Consider the following 15,124-nt stretch of genomic DNA (forward strand, 5'->3'; position numbering starts at 1 on the left):
CCTATGGGGATGGGGGGCACATGTCAACGGTCTTTGCGTGGGCAGCAGATGGCCCAGGGACCACCTGCAATATCATATCAACTTCCTAGAACTTCTGGCGATTCATCACGCTATCCTCTCTTTCAGGCCACTGCTAGCAAACCGAACTGTAGCAATACTGACGGACAACACCACGGCGCTGACCTATATAAACAGGCAGGGCGGCACGGTGTCTCGCAAGTTGTGTTTTCTAGCATTGCAGGTATGGCAGATTTGCATGGAGATGAACACTTACCTCTTTGCAGCTCACCTCCCGGGCGAGCAAAATGTATGTGCGGACTTCCTCAGCAGGGGAGGAGCGTCCCTGCACGAGTGGGAATTGAACTGGACCTTCCTACAGCCGGTCTTCCAGGAGTGGGGGACTCCGGAGATAGACGTCTTCGCCACTCGGGACAACAGAAAGTGCGAGAACTTTTGTTGCCGGGGGGGGAAAGATCCCTTGTCGCTGGGGGACGGTCTTCTGCTTCGCTGGTACCGCCTCCACCTCTATCTGTTTCCCCCGATCCCGCTCATCACACGGGTAGTGCAGAAACTATACTCAGAGCGTCCGAGGGGCATCCTGATCACCCCCTGGTGGCCCAGGCAACACTGGTTCGCCCCTGTGCTACAGTTGTCCAAGGGCAGGTTTCACCACTTCCCAGGGGAGCCGGACCTACTTTCCTCCCAGCAGGGCAGGATAGTTCACCACGACGTCCCGCATCTGAAATTGACGGCATGGAAGCTCGGCTGAGCGAGCTGTCAGAGAGGGTGCAACACGTCATCCTTAATTGTAGGAAGGAGTCAACGAGGAAGTCCTATGCCTACAAATGGACTCAGTTCGTTAAATTTGCCTCTCAAAGGGGCAGTGACGCAAGGAGGGCGGGCCTCCCTAGCATCCTTGACTTTTTGGTCTCCTTGTTGGACAGGGGACTGACGGTCTCTTCCATCAGGGTGTACCTGGCGGCCATCTCAGCCAACCATGAGCAAGTTGAGGGCAGGTCGGTGTTCACTCACCCTACCACCAAGAGTTTCCTGAAGGGGCTGGTGCGGCTGTACCCCTCTGTCAGGGCTCCTTTGCCTTCCTGGGACCTACCCGGGGTTTTGGAGGGTCTCATGGGAAAACCCTTTGAGCCTATGGCCACTTGTTCCCTGCAGCTTCTTTCATGGAAAGCGGCTTTCCTGGTGGCCATTACCTCAGCACGTCGGGTGGGAGAACTGGCGGCTTTGCGATGTGACCACCCTTATCTGCAGTTCAGCACGGAAGGGGTGCGTTTGCGACCAGATGTGACCTTCCTACCGAAGGTGGTGTCTGCCTTCCATTTAAACAAGGAGATTTACTTACCGGTCTATTTCCCGAACCCCACTTCGGCTTCGGAAAGACGTTTTCACGCTCTTGACGTGAAGCGCGCACTCTCCTTTTATTTACATAGAATCAAACCGGTGCGCAAGGACTCCAGGCTCTTCGTCTCGTATGCCTCGGCCTCTATGGGGCAGAGAATCTCCTCACAGAGACTGTCCAAGTGGTTGACAGAGACAATTAAGCTGTGCTACTTGCTGCGTAAGCGGCCTCTGCCGGGGCCTATCAGAGCTCACTCCACGAGGGCAATGGCTACCTCAGCTGCGTTCATGAAGGGGGTGCCTTTGCCGGACATTTGCAAAGCAGCTACTTGGTCCTCCCCGCATACGTTCATCAAACACTATGCGCTGGACCTTCAGTGGAGACAGAGTTCGTCGGTGGGCAGTGCAGTTCTGCAGTCGCTCGCCTATTGACGGACCACACAACCCTCCTCCAGGTATGTGGTGAGCTTGCTATTCTCCCATTGGTGTGATGCACAGAGACCACGAAGAAGATAAACAGGTTTCCTACCTGTAACTGATGATCTTCGAGTGGTCATCTGTGCAGTCACACTACCCGCCCACCTTCCCCACTGCTGCGGGTCCGTCCAGGGCTCCTGCAGCGGTCAGAAGGAACTGGCGGGATGTCCGCTCCTGCCCCGTTGGGCATGCGCAGGGGAGGGGTGCCTGCGCATGCGCACCGGGGCGGGGGCGCGGAAATCCGCGGCTTTGAAGTTACCGATCGTGATCGGCGCCGGCGCCTCTCCCATTGGTGTGACTGCACAGATGACCACTCGAAGATCATCAGTTACAGGTAGGAAACCTGTTTTTCCATGGTTAGCCAAATGCAGGGCGGCAAGCCTACAATCCTTCAATTGGGGTGGGGGGATTCCCCCCCCCCCTTGCAGTTTTGTGTTTACAAGAAGGTGAGGAGAGGCAGAGAGAGAGAGAGTTGTCTGGTATCCATGGTAGGGATGTAGCAGAGAGCCGTGGAATGTGTCAAAGCAGGAATCTTGGGGGGGTGTCTCCCTTTTCTTAAGTAGAGAAGATGCCTACAGGGCAGGAATGTAGTTTTGCTAGGGAGCCACTCTAGGATCAGAAGAACGGGGTCCTAATACCCAGTCTGCCATGGAATTTTGCTGGGTGACAGTCACTCATTGTCAGGGTCGTTGTGAAGGGGGGAAGAGTACAGGAGAGCACTGTAAGCTGGTTTACCTTCCCACTGGGGAGAAAGGCAGAGTGTAAATGAAGGAAATAAGTAGCCAAAAAGACCCATGTTGTGTGCTCAGCCCTAATCCTGTGGCAGCGAGTTCGGTGAATAGCCATTTTGTGGAATTCACTGCCACAAGATACACAAAGGCTCACCAGCTTTTTAAAAATAATAATAATAATAATAATAATAATAATAATAATAATAATAATAATAAGCCGTTTAAGTGGCTGGGCTGTGAAAGTAGACGTTTCCATGGTGTCACGACATCCTATTCAGCATTTATTATAACGTAACCTGCCTTCTCTCTTCTAGAACTTTCCCCTGATTTCTGCTTCCCGCTGGCTCCTGAAGAGAGGGGAGCTTGCCCTGCCCCTGGTGGAGGAAGGGGGAATTTTCCGGAAGGGCTCTGGACGGGGGAGCTGCTACCTCTTTGTCTTTAATGATGTCCTGATCATCACCAAGAAAAAGAGGTGAGAGGTGGAGGTCAGGGTGGGGACTGCCTTTGGGGTCTTTTGGTTCATGAGAAGTTTCACCTCCTCACAAGTGGGACAGGGTGGAGAGGACATACACAGCATCCTGGTTTTCATGAAGACAGGAAAGGTTGAAAGTCAGTGTGATGTAGTGGTTAGAACAGGAGTCCCCAACCTTTTTGAACCTGTCAGCACCTTTGGAATTCTGGCACAAGATGGCGGATTCAGGCACAAAATGGCTGCTGCAGGAAGTTGAGCCATCCACAAAATGGCTGCTGCAGGAGGTGGGGCCAAATACAGAAGAAGCCCAAGTGAAGGAGAAAAGAGATTTAATTTTAAAAAACGCTGTAAGAAGCAAGAGAGAATAAAACCAACAGTAGGGTAGCAGCCACCACTGAAACATTATTTTGATATGCATAGGCAAATGGATCTTCAGTGGCCAGTCAGAAGTCCTGCTGTGAAACAGCATCTATTGGCCCTGCCAGCTTTCTAAAAACATTTGGTGGGCACCAAGAGAAGGGGTCAGGAGGCATGATGGTGTCTCTTGACACCACAATGGAGACCCACTGGCTTAGAACTTCAACCTAGGATCTAAGCCAGGGGTGGCCAAACTGCCGCTCGGGGCCACATGTGGCCCTTTCACACATATTATGTGGCGCTTGAAGCCCCCACTGCCCCATCGGCCAGCTTGGAGAAGACATTTCTCTCTTTAAATCATTTCTTCAAGCCAAGCCAGCTGACAGTTTGGAGAATGCAGTTAAAGTTGCTTTCTTTCCATCCCTCCCTCCCTTCCTTTCTGTCTTGCAGCCCACAAACATCTGAGGTTTATTCTATGTGACTCTTACATTAACACAAGTTTGGCCACCTCTGATCTAGGAGATCTGTATTCAGATCCCTGCATTGCTATGTAGCTTGCTGGTTGGCCTTGCTACAATGGCACGCTCACTGTTGCCTTCCTCATACAGTGGCTGGGAGAATGAAATGGGGAAGGGGAACCAAATATCCCACCCTCAGCTCTGTAGGGTCGAATTTTGACTAATCAGTGATAACCCCAAGATGTGATGTATCACTCAAAAAAAAAAGTTTAGTGTGCTTCATGCATGTAACCTTGTTGTGGTCCTCAGACGGGGAGGGACAGTGGCTCAGTGGTAGAGCATCTGCTTGGTAAGCAGAAGGTCCCAGGTTCAATCCTCGGCATCTCCAACTAAAAAGGGTCCAGGCAAGTAGGCGTGAAAAACCTCAGCTTGAGACCCTGGAGAGCTGCTGCCAGTCTGAGTAGACAAGACTGACTTTGATGGACCGAGGGTCTGATTCAGTATAAGGGAGCTTCATATGTTCATTTGTTCCCAGGTCCCCTCACCTCTCCAGCAGGGGGGTTTGGAGGGCATTCCGGGATGAGTGGGGGACATTGCATGATATCCCCAACACAGTGACATCACGTGGGGGGATGTTATGTGGACGATGCTCTGGGCTTTGAGTAAACTCTACGGTTAAATTGAGCTTAAATCAAAGAGTTTGCCCGAAAACCAGAGCATCCCGCCCAGAAATCAGAGCATCCCCCCCCCCACAAACACGATGTCCCTCTTTAGGGGAAGGCAATGGCAAACCACCCTGTTAAAAGTCTACTGTGCAAACGTTGTGAAAGCAACGTCACCCCAGAGTTGGAAATGACTGGTGCTTGCACAGCAGACCTTTCCTTTCCTTCTCCCACTGGTCAGCTGGTTCGTGGCAAGGAGCAAGCCCTGAAACTGGTGGATCTCCCACTGGAACCTGGAGGTTGGTAACCCTGTCCTCAGAATAGGCATGCAGGATTGGTTGGAAGAACCTTTCCATTGTTGTGTGTGTGTGTGCGCACGCCTGGAGGCCACCTGGGAAGTTTGTTTTGGTAGCCAGCTTTATGCTGAGAATATTCCAGTCTGCATTTCAGTTTTAAAGTTGATAAGCTTGCTTTGGTTTCCGGAGGGTCGTGTCCTGAGCTGAAACTTGGGCAGAGCCTAGGTCAGTTCTTCCCCGAGGCAAGGCGTAATGGGGAACAGCTGCAACAATGGGAAAATCTACATGGAAAAAGGGGTTGCAGATAATCCAAAGACAACTTGGCTCTGACGCACAAAGGGAAACCCATCCATCGCAGGCTTTGTGAAGTTTGGTCTAATGAACAAGAGATAGAGATGAGAAGATTTGGGGGCAGGGCGGATGGGTTGTAAACGAAAATCTCTTTGCCAAGCCTTTTCTTACACCTGAAGAAAGTACACACAGCTTCCCTTCAGTTGCCTCAGAAAGTCCATTTGGGGTTTATTTTTCACTATTTTTTCCCCAGCTTTAGGGCAAAGGTAGAAATGATGGGCAGGGAGGCCGATATCCAGCTAGCTGGACCAGCGGTCCAGTTTGCCATGAGCCAGCTTCCTGTGTCTGAAGTTGCAGGATACTGTGCACAAGCAAAGGGCGCTCCTGCCCTCTGCCGCAGAAACGCTCCAGAAAACGTGGTTGACGAGAAGCAGGAAGCTGTGGAATTTGCTCTGGAATGCCAAGTGGCTGGATTCCTGGGGGACTGCTGATGGCCTGGTTATGAGAACGAGCTTTCCCTTGTGGAATTTTCCCCCACTCTGTCTGGAGACTCCCTGTCGCTTCTCCTCCCAGTTTCTCTCCCCTTCCGCTCATCTTGTCGTCGCTTGAGTGACATCTCAGGGGAAATTCTTGCCCCTAAGCTTGGAGTGCTGGTTGCTCAGTCATGAAGGAGTGGTGAGGAGACGGACGGAGTGTGGGAACGGCAGATGTGGGGCGTGACCCGTTTTGTTCCCAGGCTTCATGTGGCCATTAGAATGGAGGGGGCCAGACCCATTCCCATCCAGGGTAACCTCATCCCATCTTTTTAACAGCCTGCTGTAATTTTTCCAGAGGTTTGGAAACCGGATTGTCCTGCTTTGGTTTGATTCAATTTTGATAGCACAGAAAAGGAGGCTTAAAAGCAAAGTTTCCTTTTTTTATAAAAAAGGTCAAGGTAGTCCCCTGTGCAAACACCAGTCGTTTCCGACTCGGGGGTGATGTCGTATCACGAGTTTTTAAAACGTTTTTAAAGTTTCCTTTAAAAGATCCCAATTTTTTTTTAAAAAAAGTTTGCCTGGTGATGGGACAGAATCCACTCGTCACAGTTCAGAATGATCTTTGTTTCCTCCTGCCTCTTTGGAGAATGGTGTCAGTGTGGGGTAGCGGTCAGGGCTTTTTTTTGTAGCAGGAACTCCTTTGCATATTGGGCCACGCCTCCCTGATGTAGCCAATCCTCCTGGAGCTTACAGCAGGCCCTGTCCTAAGAGCCCTGTAAGCTCTTGGAGGATTGGCTACATCAGGGGTGTGTGGCCTAATATGCAAAGGAGCTCCTGCTATATATGGCTGGCGTGCTGTCCTTGGATATGGGAGCCCTGGGTTCAGATCCTCACTCTGCCATGGAAGCTTGCTGGGCAACCTTGGCCCATTTGGGCTAACGTCCCTCACAGGGTTGTTGTGATGACGGATTGGAGCTAAGGAGCTGTTTTGGGTGCTCATGGGGGAGAAGGACCCGGAACTTCACCTGCCATGGCAGTAGCCACCTGCAATGCTTGGGTTTGATTTGACTGAGTGCTACTCGAATGATTATTTTAATATTGTAAAGTTATGTTTTTAATTATTTATTAGGATGTACCCCACCATGAGCCCTGCTGTGCAGGGAAGGGCCAGTTAGAAATTGAATGAATGAATGAATGAAATCAAGTAAATTCTCCCAAAAACTTGAGACTCCCCCCCCCCCTCCCCGCTGGAGATTTCTGTGGTGCTCAGAAAGGTCCAGCTGAAGGGAACTCCTCCCCTCCATCACTCTTTTCAGGTTCTGCCTCTCCCCTCTCCAGACTTGCCCAAATCTACTAAGTTATAAGCAGGTGAGGAAGGGAAAGGGGGTTTGAGTGGTGGATTCAGATTTGGGGGGAGGGCAGGTTTAAATCTCCCCTCTGCCATGGAGGCTTGCTGGATGATCTTGGGCCAGTCACGCACTCTCAACCTAACCTACTTTGCAGGGTCGTTGTGAGGGTAAAATGGAGACGGGAGAACCCTGTCAGCCTCCTCACTGGGGAGAAAGGCAGAGAATAAATGAAGTGAATGCAAATGTTAACAAAGGCCACTTTATGGCAGGAGGAGAAACCAAGTATAATTTTAGGATGTTCCTTGCTTGTTGTGACTTCTGACTTATGAAGTGCTCTGAGCTTGTATTGCTTGTGTGATTCTGGGAAGTGTGGCTGAGTACAACACCACCACCCCCCGAGTCAGATACAAGGGGAAACTCCGCAGTTCTCAGAGTCCCACTGGCAATGAAATTTGCTGAGAAGCACCAGTATGCTGCAGTCCTTATAGCATTGGGCTGAAACTAGGCATCCCAGATTCAAGAGAGTGGTGAGTTTGGTGTAGTGGTTAAGTGTGCAGACTCTTATCTGGGAGAACTGAGTTTGATTCCCCACTCCTCTACTTGCACCTGCTGGAATGGCTTTGGGTCAGCCAGAGCTTTCATAGGAGTTGTCCTTGAAAGGGCAGCTGCTGTGAGAGCTCTCTCAGCCCCACCCACCTCACAGGGTGTCTGTTGGGGAGGGAGAAGATAAAGGAGATTGTAAACCACTTTGAGTCTGATTCAGAGAGAAGGGCGGGGTATAAATCTGCGGTCTTCTTCTTCACATCCCTTCTCTGCCATGCCATTCCTGATTGAGGTAGGGTCAAGCTAGGCTGAGAAGGGCCGTTACGAGGAGATTTTGGAGCTAAAATGCAGGAGGGAGACGTCATGTGAGCTCTCTTGAGATCCTGGGGGAGGGGGGAAATGTTGGCTAAAATTTGTGATGGGTGGCAGTCACTGGGAAGAAGAAGATGATATTGGATTTATATTCCGCCCTCCACTCTGAAGAGTCTCAGAGCGGCTCACAATCTCCTTTCCCTTCCTCCCCCACAACAGACACCCTGTGAGGTGGGTGGGGCCGGAGAGGGCTCTCACAGCAGCTGCCCTTTCAAGGACAACCTCTGCCAGAGCTCTGGCTGACCCAAGGCCATCTCAGCAGGTGCAAGTGGAGGAGTGGGGAATCAAACCCGGTTCTCCCAGATAAGAGTCCGCACACTTAACCACTACACCAAACTGGCTCTCTGCAGTTTGGTGTAGTGGTTAGACTGCAGATTTATACCCCGCCTTTCTCTCTGAACTCAGAGCGGCTCACAATCTCCTATATCTTCTTCCCCCACAACAGACACCCTGTGAGGTGGGTGGGGCTGAGAGGGCTCTCACAGCAGCTGCCCTTTCAAGGACAACTCCTGCTATGGCTGACCTAAGGCCATTCCAGCAGGTGCAAGTGGAGGAGTGGAGAATCAAACCCAGGTCTCCCAGACAAGAGGCTGCACGCTTAACCACTGTACCAAACTGGCTTTCACCAAACTGGGAGCAAAATGTTATGTGGAACTGTGATTTAATTCTGTCATGGCTGTTGTCGCTTAGCTTTGCGATTCCCATCTTATATTGCCTCTTTCTTTCTTGTAGCGAGGAGAGTTACGCAGTCCTGAACTACGCCATGCTGGATCAGATATCGGTGGAAAAAATCGAGAACCCCGATGTTCCCTCTTCTCCCCCAGGCAAGCCGGGACCCAGCAGCATTCCCCGTAGCGGCCACTTGTTCCGCGTGATCATGAACAGGGACAGCGAAGGCAAGCGGGAGGTGGTTGTGCTGGCTGCAGAATCCCTGTGAGTATTGTGGGTTGACACAAGGTTCCCTGTAGAACATGCAGCTGTTCGTGTTTTCCAAATGCGTGTGATTCAAAATCCTGGCTCCAGATTAGACAAGGGTCACAGCAAATACAAGACGTCGAGGGGCAGAACGATCTTGCCTGGGCTCCGAATTTTTTAACCCCTCCCCAAATGGGAGATATGGTTTCTCCTGCTTTGTACTCATCACAATTCAAAATCCCATCCCATCAAAGGGCCTTTTCTATGGCCTGATGTCATATTTTTCCATCTGCAGTTGTAGAGGGCCGCTGTAAAAGAGATCCCAATATTTTTCTTCAATTGTTTTGAAGAAAAATAGGTGGAGGGACTTATTAGCATAATCCGTTAGCATATGCCACCGCCCCACCAGCCTAAAGCAACCTGATGCAAGAAAGGAGAGCGCCGGGTGAGTGAAGCCTGCTTGGGCTGGCTAGAGATCCAGCCAGCCCAAGCAGGCCTCGCTCACCTGGGGCTCTCCTTGGCCGCCCCCTCCACCCAAAAAATGCCAGCATGCCACCCACCGCCCAAAATCACATAAGAAGTGGAGAAAGGGTGACATGGGCTTTTCCAGGGATTAATGAGGGCTGCTGGGGGTGTGGCAAAGCTCCTGGTGGCTGGCTGGCTGTTCCCTCTTCTAATCCAGGGATTGTTATGCAGCTGCACCTACTATTCAATGGACAGAGTAGGTGGGGAGGAGGAGGGGGAACCCTCAGAAAGGTTCAGGAGCTGCACTCCTTTGAGCTCTTGCTGAATTCAAGGCCTGCCAATAGCGGAGTGTGTTTGCCTCTGTTTAAACTATCAAACATACCTTGTTTGATTGTGGGTATTATCAAGAAGTATGTGTTAAGTACATCCAACCCTTATTAGAGCGATCTCCAGGTCACCTAGATTCAGAATTAAGTATAAAATGCTTTTGTTGGATTCTAATCTCAAGGTTATGTTTGCTTGCGCTGCATTTCTGGCTGGAGCTTTTACAACCCACAAAAATTATGTAAAGAAGTGATCGAGGGACTTTTGAGTCCTTGTACGTTCCTATTTTATAAAAGATAAGTTATTTACTTATTTTTCTTCCTTGAATACTATAAAGTTCCCATTTAATTCTTTTCTTAGCAATGGCTGCATCTTCTGCACGGCATTCAGCAGTGTTTTAACCAAGTTGTGCTGGTTACATACTGAAATAAACCGCTTTGAGTTTTGAGTTTGATTCCAAATTGGCTCATGCAAATTTAACACGTGTGTTGATCTTAAATTCAGGAATGTGTGCAAATGTACTGCATGCACAGAGCCGCTCATCTGATGACATTCTTTCCAGCACAAAGCTAACCCAGTCTTACCTGTTTCATCCAGGAGTTCCCAATTGTTATGGGCACTTGGCCGTCTGCCCACACCTTTCTTGGTGCCCAGCAAGTGTTTCTGGGAAGTGGGTGGGACTTCTGAGTTGCCCCTGAAGACTTGATTGGCTTTGCAGATGAAAATGACCTGGTTTTGCCCTGTCCTGGATAGCCCAGGCAAGCTCAGTCTCATCAGCTCTCAGAAGCTACGTAGGGCCGACCTTGGCAAGTACTTGGAAGCAGGGGTGGAATTCTAGCAGGAGCTCCTTTGTATATCAGGCCACATCCCCGATATAGCCAATCCTCCAAGAGCTTACAAAAAAGAGCCTTGTAAGCTCTTGGGGGATTGGCTACATCAGGGGTGTGTGGCCTAATATGCAAAGGAGCTCCGACTAGAATTCCACCCCTGCTTGGAAGGAAGGCCTCCAAAGGAACACCAGAGCCGGGCTGCAGAGGCAGACTTTAGAAAGCCACCTCTCTGAAAACATCCAAGCCCCCGGAAGTGCGTGACTTCCAGGCACGCACACGCAAATGTGCACACACATGCAAATATCATTGTTTCAGTGGCAGTTGCCACCACGGTATTGGTTTTATTACTCTCTTTCCTGGTATAGTTTTAAGTTACCCCTTTTCTCCCTTGCACTTCGGATTTCCGGTGTGTGGATTTCCGGCTCTGCCTCATGCAACCGCTCTTTTATGTCGCAATCACCACCTGTATCAGAATGGGTCAGTTTCAGACTTTTCAACCTGTAATCTTAGTGGTTCACCACATGGGGGCAGCAGCACATCACTTTATGAGCCTCTGATTGCAGCCCAGGCAGGTGGTGTCCACAGCTCTCCCCGTTACACTCTCCACACAGGCAGCTCCAGAAGGCTGCGGAAATGATCAGCCCAACAGTAGGGCAGCAGTTCTGAAGAGAACGTATGTCTGTCTGCACGAACTTTGGGGGATAGACTTCCTAAAGATACAGCCCCACACATGCTCTTTGCTTTCGGCAGGAGTGATCGCGCAAGATGGATCACAGCTTTGATGCACCGGGAGGAAAAAGAGAAGGACACAGCAGACAAAGGAGGTACAACTTCTGGCATGGAATCCTTGCCTTTTCCTCTATTCCTGCTTCTTTGTGCCTTTTCCTCTATTCCTGCTTCTTTGTGCCTTTTCCTCTATTCCTGCTTGTTTGTGACTTGCATGTGTGAATGAGCCCCATCCCAAATCCAAGTAGCTTCTTTCCACTAGTTTGACGAGCTTTCTCCATTAAAAAAAATGAGCATTTTTAGCAGTGGGTTCACATGATTTTGGTGCAAGCATGTTCTCATAATGCTGCTTAGAGCTGGGATGCAGAAGCAGCTATATGTATTGCACAAGCAACTATATTATGCTTCCACAATAGGAGAAGACTGCAGATTTATACCCCACCCTTCTCTCTTAATCAGAGACCCATAGCGGCTTACAATCTCCTATATCTTCTCCCCCCACAACAGACACCCTGTGAGGTGGCTGGGGCTGAGAGGGCTCTCACAGCAGCTGCCCTTTCAAGGACAACTCTGCCAGAGCTATGGCTGACCCAAAGCCATTCCAGCAGGTGCAAGTGGAGGAGTGGGGAATCAAACCTGGTTCTCCCAGATAAGAGTCCGCACACTTAACTACTACACCAAACTGGCTAACTTTGAATGTTTCTGGGCTCAACCCAGAGCTGAGTGATCCCACAGTTTGCCTGGCACTTTCACACCCCAAAGGAAGGGATTAAAGGACCCCAGTTTTGAACATGCATCAAGAGCAGTTACCAACCTTACAATGCAGTGTGTGCACTATTAGAAGCCCCTGGATTTAGCAGAGCATAATTCTGTTTGGGATTGTACTGACGGCCACTTGGGCTGAGGAATGCTGACCCACACAGGTGCAAAAACCACGTGTCAGCTTGAAATATGTCTGACAATTATGAAGGGGAGTGAGAGTTTCAGGGTGGTGTCGTAAAAATGCAAAAATTCCTATTACAAGCCCATAATTTGTATATTTGATTGACACTGCAGATAAGTAACTTTTCCGCTGCCACCCCAAATGTGGTGTTTTCCAGGGCAGATGATCCCTCCCTTCATCTGCCATTCATCAAGTGCAGAGAAGTGCATGGATCGTTATAAACACCCAGCCCACATTTTGATGTGTGACAGTTGAGATGTGTGAATGAACTCTGCTGGTCCTTGCAGGCATTTGAGGCGATTTGAGCCCATAGGGAGGGGCAAGGCTTTTTTTGTAGCAGAACTCCTTTGCATATTAGGCCACACACCCCTGATGTAGCCAATCCTCCCAGAGCTTACAGTAGGCTCTGTACTAAGAGCCCTGTAAGCTCTTGGAGGATTGGCTACATCAGGGGTGTGTGGCCTAATACGCAAAGGAGTTCCTGCTACTAAAAAAGCCCTGGGGAAGGGTTTCATTTCCCCCTCTTTTGACTGCCTGTTTGCAAATGCACACCTTTGCTCTGAGGTTGCAGTTCTCAGTCAAGGAATGTATGAAACAGCCTTGACACTTGCTGAAATCTCATGCTTTGTACCCTTAGCTGGATATGCTTTTTACCCTTAGCATTTTGCCCTGAGGGCAAATGAGCAGGAGTGGCTGCCAAATATTCTTGCTCAGATTGTCTTTCTTGTAGGTCTGTCCTGTAAAACACTCCCTACTTCTATTTTCTGGGTATTGTTTGAAGTAAAATTGGTGAGTTGGAATGTTTAGTGTTGGGGGGAAAACATAGACATTGTGGGAATTTCAGAAACTTGGTGGAATGAGGAGAATCAGTGGGACACGGTGATTCCTGGATATAAGTTATATCGGAAGGATAGGGAGGGTAGGGTTGGAGGTGGGGTGGCTCTGTATGTCAGAGAGGGTATACAATCCAGTAGGACTGAGGTCAGAGAATTAGATTCCCTTCTAGAAATGCTTTGGGTTGAAATAGAGGGCCCAAAAGGAAATTTAACTATGGGAGTTTGTTATCGCCCACCAAATCAAAAGAGAGAGGACGATTATAATATGATGGAAGGATTAAAGATAGCGGCTAAATGCAAAAACTGTGTCGTAATAGGTGATTTTAACTACCCACCGATTGATTGGATCAATATGTGTTCTGGTCAAGAGAAAGAGATTGAGTTTCTAGACGCTCTCAATGACTGTGCTATGGAACAGATGGTCACAGAACCTACCAAGGGTGGGGCGATCCTGGATTTGGTCCTAAGTAATGCCCAAGACTTGGTGAGAGATGTAAAAGTGACTGCACCGCTTGGGAGCAGTGACCATAACGTTATTGATTTCGCCATTTGTATAAATAGGGAGTTGCCCCAAAAGACCAGCACAACCACGTTTAACTTTAAAAGGGGTAAATTTTCTGATATGAGAAAGCATGTGAAGAGGAAACTGAAAGGAAAGGTAAATACAGTCAAAACCCTTGGGGAAGCTTGGAGGCTATTTAAAACTACAATCCTAGAAGCTCAGATAAAATATATACCACAAGTTAAGAAAGGCACAAACGGCTGTAAGAAAAGGCCTGCATGGTTAACAAAGTAATGGAAGCTGTAAAAGGTAAGAAGGATTCCTTTAAGCGGTGGAAAGCTAGTCCAACTGAGATTAATAAAAGGGAACACAGGCTGTGGCAAATCAAATGCAAGACTGTGATCAGGCAAGCAAAAAGGGACTATGAGGAGCATATTGCAAAAAACATAAAAACAATAAAAATTTCTTCAAATATATTAGAAGCAGGAAACCAGCCAGGGAGGCAGTGGGGCTCTTGGATGACCATGGGGTAAAAGGATTACTGAAGGAGGATAGGGAAATGGCTGGGAAGCTGAATGCATTTTTTGCCTCCATCTTCACTGTGGAAGATGAAAAGTGTTTGCCCACTCCAGAACCACTAATTTTGGAAGGGGTGTTTAAAGACCTGAGTCAGATTGAGGTGACAAGAGAGGAGGTCCTACAACTGATTGACAAATTAAAAACTAATAAAGTCACCAGGTCCAGATGGTATACATCCAAGGATTCTGAAAGAACTCAAAGGAACTTCTGGATCTCCTGACAAAAATATGTAATTTTTTATTGAAATCTGCCTCCTGAGGACTGGAAGGTAGGAAATGTCACCCCCATCTTTAAAAAGGGTTGCAGAGGAGATCCAGGAAATTACAGGCCAGTCAGTCTGACTTCAATACCGGGAAAGTAGGTAGAAACCATTATCAAGGACAGAATGAGTAGGCACATTGATGAACACAAGTTATTGAGGAAGACTCAGCATGGGTTCTGTAAGGGAAGATCTTGCCTCACTAACCTGTTACAGTTCTTTGAGGCGGTGAACAAACATGTGGACAAAGGGAACCCAATAGATGTTTACCTTTACTTCCAGAAAGCTTTTGATAAAGTTCCCCATCAAAGGCTCCTTAATAAGCTCGAGAGTCATGGAGTAAAAGGACAGATCCTCTTGTAGATCAAAAACTGGCTAATTAATAGGAAGCAGAGAGTGAGTATAAATGGGCAGTCTTTGCAGTGGAGGGCAGTCTTTGCAGTGGGGTGCCGCAGGGCTCAGTACTGGGTCCCATGCTCTTTAACTTGTTCATTAATGATTTGGAGTTGGGAGTAAGCAGTGAAGTGGCCAAGTTTGCAGATGACACTAAATTGTTCAGGGTGGTGAGAACCAGAGAGGATTGTGAGGCACTCCAAAGGGATCTATTGAGGCTGGGTGAGTGGGCGTCAACATGGCAGATGAGGTTCAATGTGGCCAACTGCAAAGTAATGCACATTGGAGCCAAGAATCCCAGCTACAAATACAAGTTGATGGGTTGTTAATTGGCAGAGACTGACCAAGAGAGAGATCTTGGGGTCGTGGTAGATAACTCACTGAAAATGTCAAGACAGTGTGCGATTGCAATAAAAAAGACCTACGCCATGCTGGGAATTATTAGGAAGGGAATTGAAAACAAATCAGCCAGTATCATAATGCCCCTGTATAAATCGATGGTGTGGTCTCAT

At 48.8% G+C, this 15,124-nt stretch overlaps 1 protein-coding gene across 1 annotated transcript in view; it reads left to right on the forward strand.

The window, feature by feature from the left end:
• Nucleotides 1-15,124, forward strand: part of ARHGEF16 (Rho guanine nucleotide exchange factor 16) — a 53,959-nt gene that overhangs the window by 33,964 nt on the left and 4,871 nt on the right. The window contains exons 10-12 of the mRNA XM_060259454.1: nucleotides 2,879-3,036; nucleotides 8,573-8,773; nucleotides 11,125-11,198. Coding sequence (XP_060115437.1) covers nucleotides 2,879-3,036; nucleotides 8,573-8,773; nucleotides 11,125-11,198 — 433 coding nt within the window. The remainder of the gene's footprint in view (nucleotides 1-2,878; nucleotides 3,037-8,572; nucleotides 8,774-11,124; nucleotides 11,199-15,124) is intronic.

Source organism: Heteronotia binoei, chromosome 18 (genome assembly GCF_032191835.1).
Source record: "Heteronotia binoei isolate CCM8104 ecotype False Entrance Well chromosome 18, APGP_CSIRO_Hbin_v1, whole genome shotgun sequence".
Classification (NCBI taxonomy): domain Eukaryota; kingdom Metazoa; phylum Chordata; class Lepidosauria; order Squamata; family Gekkonidae; genus Heteronotia; species Heteronotia binoei.